At 40.4% G+C, this 17,099-nt stretch overlaps 2 protein-coding genes across 4 annotated transcripts in view; both read left to right on the top strand.

The window, feature by feature from the left end:
* LOC121188518 (storkhead-box protein 2-like) overlaps positions 1-3,732 on the top strand; it is a 54,431-nt gene extending 50,699 nt beyond the window's left edge. For all 3 annotated transcript variants that reach the window (XM_041048318.1, XM_041048319.1, XM_041048320.1), the window contains exon 4: positions 1-3,732. This exon is cut by the window's left edge and continues 1,607 nt beyond it. The gene's annotated coding sequence lies outside the window, so the exon portion shown is untranslated.
* A 2,160-nt stretch (positions 3,733-5,892) lies between these two features.
* enpp6 (ectonucleotide pyrophosphatase/phosphodiesterase 6) overlaps positions 5,893-17,099 on the top strand; it is a 28,629-nt gene continuing 17,422 nt past the window's right edge. The window contains exon 1 of the mRNA XM_041048573.1: positions 5,893-6,151. Within this exon, the coding sequence (XP_040904507.1) occupies positions 5,893-6,151 (259 nt within the window). The remainder of the gene's footprint in view (positions 6,152-17,099) is intronic.

Here is a 17,099-nt window from a genome sequence, read left to right as displayed (position 1 = left end):
CATATAAACTGCTGCCGTACTGCTGGTCCCCGTCATAGCCTGTAAATAGCTGTCAAACTGGCAGCCAGAGATAATTTTCTCTGTCCTGCTGGCATGTATATGTATTTTACACCAGATAATAAAATTTCCACTACGGCAGAGACAGTACTAAACCCACAGTTAAGCTTCATGACATTCCTTTCAATGAACAACACTGAGATTTACGGATATGAGTGATTAAAAGCAGTGCGGTGGTGGAGCTACAACATAAGGAAGGGACCATTGTTGCATTTGTTGCTGAAGGTAGTAGTTCGGTGACCTGGGAGGTATAGGTCAAGTCCAGTTACGATGAACAGCACATTTTGTCACTGTGTTCTGTTCGTCCATTTACAGTTGAAGTGAGAGGAGCGTGGGACGTGGGTGGAGAGGGACGAAGATAAAAACATAAGAAATGCCAACAACAAAAAAAACATAAAAACATTAGAAACAAAGCGCCTTCATTCCTTTAAACACTTGAAGCATGAAAACTAAATGACACTGAATGTGTGTAAATCAAGGTCTGCTTGAAGTCGTGACACTGCTGTATCCAGTGGACATGAGGGGGTTCGTCACATCCCTGGCTGGGTTTTCACGGCTAAGCTTTTTTTTTTAAAAGTGAGATTTTAACCAGTGGAAATCAGAGGCATTTTCAGTAGATGGCTGGTAGACTGTGCAAGCCCAGTGCAAGTTCTCATTCAGCAGCTGTACAGCTGTACTTTGAGGTGGCTGAGCATCCATCAGAAAATATGTGATCAAGGAAAAAAAAAAAAAAAAATCATCCACATCAGTGTTATACACAATAAGCAGGGATGTGACCATGTTTTTTTTTTTTTTGTTTTTATTTAATTTCCACACAACTTTGCTATTCATTTGTATTTCTATCAAGTTCAAACTGTTTCAATCAGATCCCTGAGCCACTCTCACTCCTGGTGCTAAGATGTATTATGGTCTGTGATGGCCATGATAATAATCATAATAAAGAGAGTGATGATATAGTTGGAATACAGTATTAAATGTCTGCTTACACTTGTATAATAGGTTTCACCTGCATACTTTTGACAATGGCCGTTTAGTCCCCTGGTTGAACGAGACTGGCACTACACAGTGACTGGACAGATGGACACATGGACGGACAGATTGGGTGACCACTGACTATTGCACAGGAAGGTGTGAAATAAGACCTACGTTTTTAAATGTGCTGGTCCCGTATAAAACTGGACCTGAGCTGAGCTGGATTTAACCTTTTCTTGAAAGATCCTGCAGTCCTATAGTTCAGTCATTTCCCTTTCCCCCCATTGGCTGAAGGAGCTGTCAGTCATCCCAGTGTTGTCGTCGTATAGGCTCTATAACTACCTCCACAGCAGCAAAAACACAGCCCATCCTTTCTACTATCACACTGTCATCAGCCTCTAGCCTGTGAATGTCTACACACACACACACACACACACACACATACACACACACTCACAACAAAGTGCTGGACTCCCTCCTGTTGTGTCCTCATTTTAACTAACAAGGTTTCTTCTAATGGTACATGATTGTGGTTCAGGTGCAACCCCCCACCCACACCTCCCACCACCACCGTCCCCCGCAAATCATCACTACATCCACAGAATGAACCTCTTCCGGGATCCCAGAAAGGGACTCGAACCCAAGTCGTGTTGGTGTATAACACTAAATCCTGACATACTCATATTAAGGAAGTAAAAAGTACTTCTTGTATTAAGGAAGCATCAAATTCAATGAGGAAATCAGTCAGAAAACTGGCCTTAAGGGGCTCAGTATGCTTGAAACCTAGGAGTTTATACAACATGTTGTCTGACCGTGTCTAAAGTCAGTCTTCCTGTTCTGAATTTCTACTCTTGCCTTGAAGTGTGTCCTCAATATCCACACTGGAAGGCTACCACCACTTGCCTCCACAGTCTCTCCAAGAATTCTGTGTCATTTGTGTGTCTTTGTAGTACAAACAGTGATAGTGATGCACACTTTCAGTATGTTCTCTAAGACATTCTCTAAGTTGCGAGAGAGAAGTCTGAATCCTGCACTTTATCACCTGTTCAGTCACCGTCAGGTGGGTGCAATCGTCAGATGATTGATTTTGGGAAAACGACATAAATTGTTAAGCAATTGTCGGCCCCTGAAGAGAGGTTATTGTAGAACATCATGCAGAATGCAATTGGACACATGCCATGGAAAACTCCTGAATTACGAAAAAAAATCACAAGACATTAACGTGCAAGACCAAGCTGGAGGTACTGCTGCTATGAATTGAATTCCTGCTGTGGTAGACTACAGCTTTACCCCTTTACTGCCATGTGCAACACTTCTATGATGGAACTCTATTGATCCCATGAAATAACTATAGTCAAATAGCTCTGGAATGCTATGTAAGAAGGAGTTATCCTGACCGCTGGATTAGGTTTCCACTCCCTGAACTATTGCTGTGTTGGGTTCTCATTCTAGCAATGCATTCGGTGCTCTGCATCGTGCCAGTACACAAGGGTCCAACCCTATGTGTACTGGTTGTGCACTGGTTTATATTCCATGCCCAAAGGACTGATGTTACAGCTAATATGATTACTATTCTATCAGTGTTTTCTGATTCTAATTTCTCTTCCACCCCTGAAAGAGATTTATAGCTTGTTCCACTAATTTCTTGGGTTTTTGTCCCCCCAGGGGTGCTGGGGACTACAGTCTAAGGGAGACAAACCCTTGGGGGTGCTACAAGTAATGTTCTGTTTTCCAAGTACTCTAGGACGGTACCTGGAGACGGTACCATAAGAAGCCTGTGTACAATGTACACAGGCTTCTTATGGTACTTAAGGGTTTTAGTCCCTCTTCTGCCGATATTCTATGGTTATACTGTACATCATGTAATAGGGTTCTTGTCTCTTCTCTAGCCCAACAGGAGGACTCCAATCGATTACAAAGCCCACATAAGTAAACCTTTAGTCCTTATTACATCCCTACAGTAGGTTTCTGGTCTCAGATAGACCTCTGCAGAAGGTAGTACCAGGTGTTCTCCCATAGTTGAGCCTTATCCCACGTTCTGTTACTACAGAAAGACACAGAGACAGGATTCTCTTAGTCAAGCTCTAGTTTGTGTTCTACCTTTACCATACAGCAGCACCCTGTCCCTACAAATACAGTACTATCAGTCTCTGTTGTACCACTAATCTTGGGTCTAGCACCACAGTTGAGTATTTATCCCTACACTGGAGATTCATCTCTGTTGTACCACAGCTACACTGGGGTTCCTGTCTAGTCTCTTTTCCACCAGTAAAATATGGCTGCCCTACCTTGTGGAGGTCATGGGTTCCACCCATCATGTCTGATGTTTGCACTGCCCTCTCCCCCATACCCTCACTGCAACTTTCTGGCCCAGTGGTCCTTCATCAACCTATCATCCCCTCCAGCCACAATCCTGTAACTTTCTATCCCTTTTCTACACTCACAGTCCATCAAATGTCTTCCCTTAACATCGGCGGTGGTATAGAAGGAGGTTCAACAATAACTTTGTTTCTAATGGTGACGGTATGTCATACCTGTAAATGATGTTTATCTGTCATGCCTAGTCAAATAATTTAAACAATAAAGAGAGGGATTTTTTAAATGTCTATAATATCTGAAAGTCCCATTGATGTGTAGTACTGGTGTTACCGTTGTTGTAGTGTATGTGAAACCCTATGGGGATTGTGTTACTTTTTAAGATAATAAAATAACAATGTTTGGTTACCCCACTGTTGTGCTTTAATGTGATGACTGTTACTGCCTTATTATACTGCAGGTACTGGGGCTCAGCTTAAGGAAGGGACACAGGTTAACAGAATGCAGAACAGGGACAAGGGGGTCAGAGAAAATAAGATGGGGCTGTGGGGGGCATTGCTCAGTATTCACCTGGGGTTGCCAGAGATTTCTAAGCATATTTTTTTATTATGTGTTAGTCAAATTTGCAAAAAAAAACAAACAAACCAAAAAACCAATTTGTGGCTTTGTTCCTTCTTTTGAAATGCTTTTTAAAAAGAAAATATGCCTGACTTCCATACCCAAAATCATCTTTGCAACTTTCTAATTGCTGAATTCCTGGGAATGACAGCATCTCAGGCTACAAAAGGCCACATTAAGGAGTGTAGTTATACACACATTACATGCACAAGGATGCAGGCTTTTGGGAAACAGATTCAATGGAAATAATAAGTCCTGAATACTGATACTCAACAACAAATATATTTGATCTCAGTTGCATCTTCATCAGATCTGATTGTTTAAAAATGGTTATTATGTCCATACATATTATGTGCATCAATAGGCGGATGGGTTCTGTAATGACTGATGGAATTAACCAGGCTGATATTCATCTTTGTTTTCATCATCATTTAATCAGTTATTTTCTCTGATCAAGTGTTCTTTCTAAAATGTCTGGTCTAAAATGTCTGTTCCATAATACCAGATGACTTGCCATACATGTAATGCATGTTTTTTTTGTGGTGAAAAGCAGAGCGATTACCCGTTTGATGTTCATGTTCAACATGTGCTTCAAGACTACTACTACTACTAGAGACTTTGAATTTATAGCAATTGGTGGTGTGGCCTCAGTGACAAAACCCTGATGTTACCAATCACTTGAGCAGGATAGATTTTATATTCAAAAGAATCACACAGCTGTGTCTTAAGACTCTTGCATCGCCATCAATTTAACCACGACAATGATTACACAAGTAATTTGGCTTCTTCTGTAAAGGATCATGATTGTGTGACATTGACAGTGAAATAGGCCTAGTTTTTTGTAAGGAAAAGGACCTAAATCTCCTTATGATGGCTCTATTCTATGATTTATAGAGCATAATGATGACTTTGTAGATTTGTTTTACGGGTATTTTGACGGTCAATTCAACTGAAGAAAAAAAAACAACCTCTTAAACATGCCAAGTGTTCTAATAATTTTTGCCACCGCTGTACATATGTATGGAATCGGGGCATGTAATATCTGGAGAGGCTCTCGATAAAAAGATAGATGGACACTGAATTTAGAGTATCAAATGTGGGCAGAAGTCAGCAAACAAACACACGACCAGGACCTATTATCATCCTCATTACCAAAATGAACCAAGAGGTGGTGCTGTTGCTCTTGAAAATGAATAATACTACATTATGGAACACAGCAACTGGTGCAAGGAAGCAACAGGCTGTTGATGTTGCATGTTTGTCGACCCACTAGAAATTTGCTCTGTAACTGTGCACACTTGTGTCCACCATCACAGTGCCAAAACAATGTAATTCTGTGGAATTACAGCTTAGTATTAGTAGCACAACAATGTAACCCCTCGGTGAAATGTGATTGGTGAATGTGTGTGTATTTGTCATGCGCTGGTTATCCTGTTCTGTTAATTTCTGTTAATTTGTGTTCGTAATAATTACACCATGGTAGTCCTTGTGTGTTATAATTACAGTAGGCGCCAGAAGTGAAATGAATGGAGCAGGGGATGACCTCCCCCTGTGTTTTGGTTTGTGGAGTGTTCAGTGTTAGGACAATAAACTCCATTAACTTTCTCGCCTCGCCTCTGCTACAATTCTTTAGATAGTTTTTAGGTTATTTGTGTTTTATGTTATTTTGGTTTTATTCTTTTTATTCATTGACCTGTCCTTACCGTATTGTTATCAATAACTAATATAGTATTTTTGTGAAAGAGGCAGAGGATATATTACTATTTTATTTCGGCACTGTGTTCTTTATTTTTTCTTTCCTTTCCTTTCCTTTCCTTTTCTTTTTTCTTTTCTTTTCTTTGATTTGCTTTGCTTTGCTTTTCTAGGTGGGGTGGGGCCCCCCTAACAGAAGCAACAGCTCAGCTCAGCTCAGCACGAGGCGAGACCATCATGGCCCTGAGACAGACACCCGCGTGCTCTCTGCGTCTCTTTCCGACGCTGCTCCTGCTTCTGGGAGCGACGGTACAGCAGTGTCTCGCGGCCCGTCAGCTGCTTGCGTTCCTTATCGATGGCTTTCGCTATGACTACATGGATGACATTGACGCGCTGCCCGGATTTCGTGAGCTGGTGGACAGCGGGGTGAAGGTGGATTACATGACGCCGGATTTCCCGAGTTTATCTTACCCTAATTACTACTCATTAATGACAGGTAATCTTTCAGTTTTTCTGTCACCAGCCTTCAGTACTAACTAATACCAAGAAGTCCATGAGCCAATGTAATTAGAATTGGTCAGTTAATAAATAAAAGACCAGTCAAAAAGCAGGGTAATTAAATAGACAATATGTGTGAAATGAACCTTAAAACAAATAAAAAAAAAACCACAAACTAGTTCTTCTATGGAGATGGAGTTATTACAGATATTATTTAAAGAGACCCAGTATTGACCCATGAGCTGCACTTGGTGACAGTGGCGAGTGAATAGGAGGAAAGCGAAAGATAGGAATGTATAGAACAGAAAAACTAGAAAATGCCTACTTTTTTTTTCTTTTTTTGAAAAAGGCATTTTCTTATTGATTGGACAAAAAAGACAAAATTGGTATTTTCCGTTGTCCTTTTCCAGTTTTTTCCAACATTTATGTATACAGGTGGACAAATGGAGGTTTGCAAAAGGACAGTCCTTCGGGCGTTTCATGATCCACCATATTCACTTCCCTATGAACATGTCGTTATGCACTCCTCTGAATACCAGGTTAAGCACATTTACACACAAGTACAACTATACTCTCTTCTGCCCACATGCATACAACTTACTTAACTGTGCAGCTTTCTACCTCGTCTATCTTACATTCTTAAAAATGTCAACTATGTACATTAGAACCGAGGGAGCTTGCTTTTCGTTTGTTCCATCAAGAAGAAGAAGACAACACAAGACTTCAGAGGGGTCATACAAAGTCTGCTTGGGTTGGGGTTTTAAATTCAATCCATTTTTCTCAAATTCGGTCAAATTTATCTTTTTGGATTCTTAAAGAATAAGTCAGCTTTTCCATTTTGAATATTTCCAGAATTATTCCTCTAATCATCCAGCCAAAAGGGCCCGTAGCTTTACATCCCTCCTCAGTTTCAAGCAAGCAACATGACCCAGATACAAATTTTCAAAGTTCAGAGGTATTTGAATGTTGAACACTGTATTTCATGTGTTGTGAATGCCGCTCCAATATTGGTTTATTTTGGGGCAGCCCCAAAATACATGAAAATGATTTGCCTCCCGAGAGCCGTGCTGTCTCCAACACTTTGACTTTATATTCTTGTATTTAGACGGAGTCTTAAAGTATCTTATAACATTCTTCCAACAATGTTCTCTCCAGTCCATAGAGTTGGTTGAAGACCACTGAAAACTGCAAATTTTACCAAGCCTCCTCTGAAAGCCCCACTCCTGCTTCTTTTTCCCACTTTTCTTTTTTGGAGTTGAGCTAGAGGCTAATTTCAGCATTTTGTAGAATTGCGATTCTGCCATTTAAGGTCTGTAGTTCTGCATTTCCGATTGTCTGAAGCCATTCGGCTCCTTGGCATATGCAGTCTTGGGCACAGGAATGAGGCAGGAGGTCTTCCACAGGGCAGGCACCTTCCCCAGACTGAGGCTCAGGTTGAAGATGTACAAGACCACCTCACAGAGTTGGTCTGCACAGTCCCTGAGCAGTCAGGGGCTGATGCCTTAAAGCTGCTATTTGATATTTTCTTCTAGGAGAGGTTAAGATGGCTGACAGTAAAAATGGTTCCCATGAGAGGAGGCCTTGGCCCCCATAAGACTAAGAGTTACTTAATCTATTTAGCCAACCAGAGTCAAAATTGTTTGCTTCTGCCCAGATACTGCCAGGTTACTATCTGCAATGGTGATTGGGCACCCTGGACCAGAATGTAAATACACCCCATTCTGTATCCTCAGCAAACAGCAGCATATAAAATCCAAAACTGATCAAAAATGCTCTCATGAACTTAAAAGTATGAGTGGTATGATGGTTTAGATGAGATCATTAAAGTTACAGAAAAACTGTCTAATATACATCAGATTTTACAGTTTCTAATGTTCCTGTGTTTGAGGAAAAATCAGTTCCAGTTGAGGGTAGGAGGTGATAAAATTTAGGACTATCTTGCCTGAGTAAACAAGATTCATCCAGACTGATGGAACCAGCCTTACAGCCAATTTACGATATTAGAGCTGCTTTACATTCCTGAAGTTTTAATGGTGACTTAAAATCACTAATTTGAAACTTTCTACTAATTACAATAAACTCAGGAAGGTGTTTAAACACAAACCTGCTGATGCAATCCAATCCTGTGATTTATATATAGATATATATATTGATATTATAGTATAATAATAATAATAATTATATAGTAATACATATGTATTACTATATTAGGAACCGTGCTAACCGTGCTAAAAACATCTCTGCAGACCCCTCACATCCTGGTCACAAACTGTTTAAACTCCTCCCCTCCGCCAGGCACTTCAGAACATTGCTCGCCAAAACCAGCCGATACAAGGACAGTTTCTTTCCCCAGGCTGTGGCTCTGATGAACATGTGACTGTTCTTTCCCCACTACCTCCTTCAGCATCTTTGCACATTTTCCACTACCTCATTTCACCGTCTCTTTTTTTGCACTATAACCTGGACTATTTCACTCAATAGCCTGGATATATATTTTTAGTAGTCTGAATATATATTTATATATATGTAAATAGTTATATAGTTATATTCTGGACAAATTGCACTACCCACATTCAGACTGTCCCACTGCACCATTAGTGTTCCGTCGGTTGTGTGTTGTTGTTGTTGTTGTTTTTGTTGTTGTACCGCAGGAGAGGAAGAAAAACCGGAGTCAAATTCCTTGTTTGTATGTACAAACTTGGCCAATAAATCTGATTCTGATTCTGATTCTGATGTTGAGCTACATCAGACTCAGAACTGCAGAAATACTGCATGTCAACTGGATGAATGTTAAGATTTTTGTGCATTTGGAACTTGTACAATAAAGACCTGAATGGAAACAGCAGAAATTCAAAAACATTGGTGAGCACTAAGCTGATATTATTGTGGAGAAGAGGTGTGAGGGTGCCAAATCAGGTCAGCCCTGCAGTGCAGGTCAACACGAGTTCAAATGCGCATTCCTGGATGACAGCCATCAGAGGCCATCACCTAGCCTCAGGACATCTGCAATTTGGCTTTCTTGGGAGCCGGAGACTCTGGGCATACCCACTGTTTTGATTATTCTTTCGTCTCCGGTTGGAAGTGGTGGACCCAAGTCTCATTCACAGTTATGAACTGCTGGAGAAATCTCTTGGGATCCTCCTCAAAAATGGTGTTTAAGGAGCCAGCGAGCTGACACCTTGGTCATGTGGTTTGTTTGTTGTGGATGACTGCCTGGACATGTTCCTGATAGATACCTAGCTTTGTGGCAATGTACCATTGTCTTATTTGTCAGGCTGTTAAGATCTTGTCATTGATCTTGTCAATCGTCTCCTCTGCAGTGACAGTGAGTGGCCTGCCAGGATGGTGGTCATATTCCAGGGGCTCTCTGCCACGTTTGAATTCAACAGCCCACTTGTTCACCACGCTGTAAGAAGGGGCGCTCTCCCCTGATGTTGCTACCATGTCCTCATGGATCTCTTTGAGATCAAGATAGCGGATGTCTGAACGAATTTTGATGTGTCCATTTTTTCAGACAGTGCTGACTTTATTTTTCAATTTTCAATTACCAGACATAGAAAAACCACAAAAGTTATTAATTTCAAACTTTTTGCTGAATCAGTGAAAGTTGAACTGCACATGCACGTGTAGAGCTGTAGAACTCACCTCCTTCTACCTTAGGCACAAATTTTTCAGTTACACCTTGAATTGTTGCTTCAGCTTGCAAATCTCTTGTATTATTATGACATTCAAGTCAAAGAACTCATCCTTTGTGTTGCTCAAAGAGAAATCCCTGGCAACCATTCTCTTCTGTCTCTATCCTCTGACATGACCCATAGGAGCATTCTGATTCTGATTAAAAATCACTGTTCAAAATCAGTAACTAACTCTTTTATGATGTCAGAATATTATGGTAAAGGCTTGGTTAGGTTTAGGCACAAAAACTACTTGGTTAGCGTAGGGCAACCTCACATTTTCAGTCAAATTCATTAAAGTTAGGGTTAGGGTTGCAACCATTATGTTGACATTGTCATGGTTACAGTAATAAACGTGGTTAATGTTAAAGATCGATTGTGGTCGTGGTTAATGTTAAAGATCGATTGTGGTCATGGTTAAAAGGAACAAGATTTTATGTTCAAGCGTTGTCACTTCAACATAAATTTGCATTTCTCATTTGTATGTATGGAGGTATTATTATTGAAGAAACTTTAGAGCCAACTCAGCAGTATGATATATGTAAATCATCTTAGATGCTAAATCTTTTTCAATGACAATGACAGTGAATCCACACAGTATGTCCTGAGAAATTCATGTACACAAACAGTTTTTTCAGCTTTGAAAAGCTGCTTTCTTTGCTCTGCTAGACAGACACTTCCTAAATGACCTCAAATATATCTTTGACATTTTCTTCTGACTTTTGTTTTTTTCTTATTGGCTGACATCACTTACACCATGATATCTCGGATAAGCTAATATCAACTAGTGTAAATTAAAATACTTGATATCATGGTGCAACAGATATCGGGTTTTGTCTACAGTCTGAACCTGTGTGTGCACAGTGAGGAAATGGGCAGCAGCTAGTATAGAGCTATATAAGACGTGAACCTCTGCCTGTGCTCATACTGGGTCACAGCGTAACATTCTCAAGAATAGTACTAAAGAGGTCATCATCATTGAAGCAGCGGCACTCTGGGCAGCAGTCTGGTGCTCACTAGATGTCAATATGTTGTGAAGTCGGTCATTCTGTGCATCAAATTAGGGTATTGAACTCCTACAGTTGAAACAGGTGAAAGCTACCAAACCTGAGCCGGATGAAATTTACATCCTTTAATTAAAACATAGGAAACATCACCCAGTCACTTGCCTACTGTCATGTTACTGTAAAACTGCGTCTGTGTCCCAGTTCCATATTTACTTACTAATTCTGGGCAGATTTGGAGTCATAAACTAACAGTAAGTACACCCAAAAAAGTCAGCATGCGGAAAGCAATAACCAATAACGTAATTTATGGCCTATACCAATATGGAAACCAATACTACTGATCCTACAAATGAAAATGTGAAAAGGAAAACAACAAGGACAAGTTTATTTTTCTAATACAGCACCATTATCAAGAGAGCAGTCATCATTGCTACAGTAAAGAATGTCTTCATTTATTGTAAACTTGTTTGTAATAACCTTAGTTTCTTTTTTTACTATGTGGACAAATTAACAAAAGGTAAACAGAGGAAGAACTGGTTGGTCTCAGCCTCAAAGTCTACAAGAAGTCAACTCATTTGAGATATGTGGCTGCCTACAGTTAACATTTGTTTTAATTCATTCATAAAAAAACAATACACTCAGCAGTTTATCAGGTTGACCTAGCTAAAACTAATGTAGTCTAATACAAAAGCCCTGCAATAAATCCTCCATTATGAATGTTATAATGTTCAGTTTGTGTAGAAACTGCATTATGTGGACCAGTGTTTCTGTTATATTTAACACCTCATTTATATCAATGAGCATGGACTAAGAAACAGAAACACCTCTCTGTATAATGCAATAGAGAGTCTCAACAGGGTCTCAATGTACAGTCTCAGTTTCAGTAGAAACTGCACAGTAGGTTAATTGGCTACTCTAAAATTGCCTCTAGGTGTGAGTGGTTGTCTGTCTTTGTGTGTGTGTCAGCCCTGCGATTGACAGGCGATTGGATTGACACCTCTCGCCCATAGTCAGCTGGGATAGGCTCCAGCTCCCCGCGACCCTGACGGATCAAGCGGTATAGAAGATGAATGAAAGACTTATATTTAGCTTGGTGGGCCCAATAAACTCAGGCACCCAGTAACAGCCTAAAACTGAATGTATATTATCACAATGAGCTCCATATGTCTGTGCAAAATATGCAGACTGCAGGTTTAACAGGTATTTTATACATGTCTTGTTCCGTCTCCGTTAGTGGTTTTAGGGTTTTTTGCTCATATAGATAACAAGCATTGTCGTCACTGACTCGAGTACAAAATAAATCTGCTAAAATCTGTTCCATTCTCTCTGCTGATCTCTCTGCTCTAAAGCCTCTCTGCTGCCTGCTCTGTGTGGAAGCGCTCAGCCCTCATGCTCTCATGCAAACAGGCACACAGAGCAGGGGAGAAGACAAACTCCCCATTCAGCACAGAGTTTAAAGTGGCATCCGCAGCCAAGAATCCATATTATCACACATAATTATCCACTGAAATTCTATGATGGCAACAATGACAATTCCAAGTTCCAGTTTGATTGATGTGTGACAGTGCATGTTATTGTATTATATACATTGTACATTGATTTCTGAAAACCAAAGTTAAGTCTTTCAGCCATTGAGTTTATTTCTAACACTTAACACCTTAATCCTACAGGTCAACTACAGGTCCCAGAATCCTGAGGGAAGCAAATGCTGGTCAATCCATAATGTTTAACACCCTCCCCCCCCAAAAAAAAATTAAATAATTAAATTTGTATCATAAACATGCAGCGATTAGTTGACTGAGAAAATCTTTGGCCGCAGGCAGCCTTACTAACTAGCATCATTAAAACTGATGTTTCCCTTCATTGCTCTGTTCCCTGTTGGTGAACCCTGATACAGTTAAATCCCTCTTTGTCGTTTCTGTGTTTGCTGTGGTCACACAGCGAGCCGCAGTGGCAGGTTGAAAAAGTTGAACCATCATGAACTCTAATGTCAGCAGCACAGAGCTGTCTGCATTCACAAGAGCAGCAGCCACCCTTCCCCTTCTTGCGCCTGCTGCCGGCCTCGGTGGAAGTCATGGCATGTTTACTTTGAAAGGTGGAGGAGGTGAAAGCAACTGCTTGCTTGCTTGCTCAAAGAAACCCCCCAAAAAATGGGCAGTGAATGTTGTTTTTTGTGTGTGTTTGTGTGTGTGTGAACAGTGAGCTGTGGCTGTCACCTAATTTGTGGTCAGTGATGCCCATTTGTTGGGGGTCAGAGATTTTCCCATGTGGTGTCCTACAGCTGCACTGTGTGTGTTGGGTAGGCAGTTATCCAGTTGATGTAGTGCCACTGGTTTCTGGTCCTTCACTGCCTCACCTGGGCTGCAGCTGTAGTAGCATATTTCCAAAAGGTGTACAAAGGAAACTGGACTTGCTTAAGGTTCTTGAAAATATTTAACCTCTCATCTGAAAGGCTTCTTCAGTTCTGACTGGTGAGAAATCAAGGTATTTACCTTCTTGTGGGGGTTGGTAGCACCTTGTGAGTCAATCAACAACTTCAAGAACCTCAACCTTTATTGCACACTGTTTATAGCCTGTACAGATCATTTGCTTGTTGTTTTATTTTAAGCTGAGCTTTGTAATGAGCAACGAGCTTTAATGAGTAACTAGACAAGATATCTCCAGTGATCTCCAGGAGGCTGGTCCCCATGATTCTCCTCACCATTTTCACCACTCTCTGGAGCACCTGCTGTTCAGCCTTAGTGCAGCTGGAGAACCACACTAAAAGTCCATAGGTCAGCACACTTCCTATTTCACAGTGATAGAACTTTGCCATGAGTTTCTGAGGAAGATTAGCTCTACTCAGGGCCAGATTGTGCTCAGTGCACCAACCTCCTTCCTGTATGCAGTCTCAGTGCTATCAGTAATGAGACCAAGTACAATTGTCTCATCAGCAAACTTAATGTTGGAATTGGAAAGGTGGGAGGCAGAGTAGTCATGTGTAAAAAGTGTGTAGAGTAGTGGGCTAAGATGTTGGTGAAGACCTCTGCCAGTTCAGCCACACAGTCCTTAAGCACCAGTCCCAACACACCATCTGGTCAGGCTGTGAAGACAGTCTCTCACTTCATGTGTGCTCAGGACTGGTGTGGTGTCAGTGGAAGGGAAGGAATTTATATGTTTACCTCTGCTTTTAATTCCACTTTAACCCTATTGTTTTGTGTTTTTTTTCTATGCTCTGTTTTTAACTATTTTATGGAAAACTCTTTGAATTACCCTTGTGTATGAAATGAACTATACAAATAAAATTACCATTGCCTTGAAACAACCTGATGCAGTTTATCATTATGCTTTGTGTTTCAGGGAAATAAATATAGTATTCATCACTGTCATAGATCAGAAACACACTTCACTCAAATGCACAGTTCAGAACACAATGAGTTCAAACAGTTCATCTTTATTTAAATATAGTGCAGACAAGTCAAGGCAAGGCAAGGTTTATTTATATAGCACCATTCGTACACAAGGTAATTCATAGTGCTTTACAGATTACATTAAAATCATAGAATAAAAGCAAATCATATAACATTAAAATCATAAATCATAGAATAAAAGAAATATATTAAAACACTGGAGCAGAAAAAATAGAAAATAGTAAAATAAATAAGAAGAGTGCAGTTAAGAGAATGTTTCAGTAAACAAGTGTGTTTTCAGGCCTGACTTAAACTGAGTGTTTGGGCTGACCTCAGGTATTCCAGAAGTTTATTCCACAAGTGAGGGGCAGAATAACTGAATCCTGCTTCACTTTGTTTAGTCCTGACCCTAGGAACACACAGTAGGCCTGTCCCTGATGATCTAAGGGGTCTGGATGCTTCATAAGGAACCAATAGGTCCATGAGACATTTTGGTCCGAGACCATTCAGTGCTTTGTAGACCAAGAGTAGAACTTTAAACTGTATCCTTTGACTCACAGGAAGCCAGTGCAGTGATTTGAGGACAGGTGTAATATTGTCCATTTTTAGTGTTAGTCAGGACTCTGGCAGCAGCATTTTGGACCAGCTGCAACTGTCTGATAGATCGTTTGTTTAGACCTGTTAGGATGCCATTACAATAATCTAGCCTACCGAAAATGAATGCGTGGATAAGTTTTTCTGTGTCTTGTTTTGATAGAAAACCCTTGATCCTAGCAATGTTTTTCAGGTGGTAATAGGCAGACTTAGTGATAGCTTTTACATGGTTGGTGAAATTTCAGGTCTGTGTCAAGAATTACACCAAAATTTCTGGCTTGATATGTAACTTTCAGTGACATGGAGTCAAGGTGAGCACTGATCTTGGACCTTTCATTTTTGGAGCCAAAAACAATCAATTCTGTCTTATCTGCATTGAGCTGGAGAAAATTCTGGCACATCCACTCATTGATTTGCTGAATACACTTGCTTAGTGAATGTAGGGGACTGTAGTTGTGTGATGACACTGAAATATAAGTTGTGTGTCGTCTGCATAGGTGTGGTAAGAGACATTGTGATGTTCAATGATCTGAGCTAGGGGCAGCATGTAGATATTGAACAGAAGTGGTCCAAGAATGGACCCCTGAGGAACCCCGTACGTAATCTTAGTTCGGTCAGATTCATAGTTACCTATTGACACCAAGTAATCCCTACCATGTAAGTAAGATTTGAGCCAACTCAACACTGTGCCAGAAAGTCCCACCCAGTTTTCCAGTCTTTCAAGCAGTATATTGTGATCAACTGTATCGAATGCAGCACTAAGGTCCAGTAATCCTAAGACAGAGACTTTGGATGCATCATTATTCAGATGTACGTCATTCAAGACTTTCACAAGTGCTGTCTCAGTGCTGTGATGTGCTCGAAAACCAGACTGAAATTCATTAAAATGATTGTTTTGCACCAAAAATGCATGAATTTGTTGAAAAGCAGCCCTTTCAATGATCTTTCCCAGAAAAGGAAGGTTAGATATTGGCCTGTAGTTGTTTATAGCTGAAGCATCCAGATTAGATTTTTTAAGAAGAGGTTTGATTACTGCAGTTCTCAGGGCTTGGGGAAACTGCCCTGACTCAAGAGAGTTGTTTACTATCTGCAACACATCTGAAGCTATGCAGTTAAAAAACATTTTTGAAAAATTTTGTCGGCAGATCATCAACAAGAGTGTGTAAAGGCTTAGGCAAGGGGTGAAGTTGGGAGGCAGGCAGTGGTCAGTAACAGGGAGTAACACCAGGCAAAAAGCCCAAAAACATGCAGGAGGTCAAAAACTTACAAGAATAAAAAGCCTGGAGCGCTAGAGCTGAGCTGATACAATAGACTATCTGGCTGGGTGCAGGTGGAAATGGACCTAATGGGAACCAATGTGGGAGTGGGGAACAGGTGAGCAGGTGGGCATGGCAGGGTCTGAAATGACAAGACAGTGACTGTGTTCTATATTGAAAATAAGACTGGTCCTCACTTGCAACAAGAGGAGAACATCATCTGTTGTTGTTAATCTGCTGATATTGCTTATTGCCACACGTACTATAGTCTACCATATCCAAGGTATCATCTAATGCTACCTAGCTAGCTGACTGCTACTTAATATTCTCAAAATGATGAAGTTATTCATAAAGTCTGTGTAAAATTTGATTGTGTTCTCAGTTAGGGACTAATGTTTGTCCCAAATTGCCACCTTAGGAACAGTGGTTAACCTTTGAAATGAACCACAACTTAGCACAAGTTAGCCTAGCACAAGTTAGATTATTAATGTTACACAGGGGTAATGCTAAGGCTACTTAGGTGATGCACTTTGTGTGACTGTTGTGTCACCAGCAGTTTGTACATTTGTCACGTCTAGTTTCCAGAACTTTCCAAACTGTTTGTGGACAAAAGAGCTAACTTTTGATAGCATCATCATTGAAACTCGCCTACATTAGCCTCCAGCATCACTGCATTCTGTCAAACCATGGGCCTAATGTGACTAACTTTTACTATGAAGACCACGAGCCATGCACACGAGCGGGGGCTTCCCTGAAGACTGATCTGCACTGATTTACAAACATAAGACCCAAAGTGGCACAGAGATGGCGAATGAAAAAAAACAAAAAGTCGAGGGAAAATGGAGTTGCCCTTTTAAATGCTCTGATAAAATCTGAGCTCTTAATTCAACTTAAGAATTGAGTTTTTTATTTCTATTTAAAACTTCACTTTCAAATTCATTCTGAAATTCCATTCTTTGTTTATATTTAAATGATGCAGTTCTGACTATTGACCCATTCATTTATTGATGGATTAATATATTTATT

Source organism: Toxotes jaculatrix, chromosome 10 (genome assembly GCF_017976425.1).
Source record: "Toxotes jaculatrix isolate fToxJac2 chromosome 10, fToxJac2.pri, whole genome shotgun sequence".
NCBI lineage: Eukaryota > Metazoa > Chordata > Actinopteri > Toxotidae > Toxotes > Toxotes jaculatrix.
The sequence above is the reverse complement of the archived record's forward strand: the minus strand, read 5'-3'. Positions and strand labels throughout refer to the sequence as shown.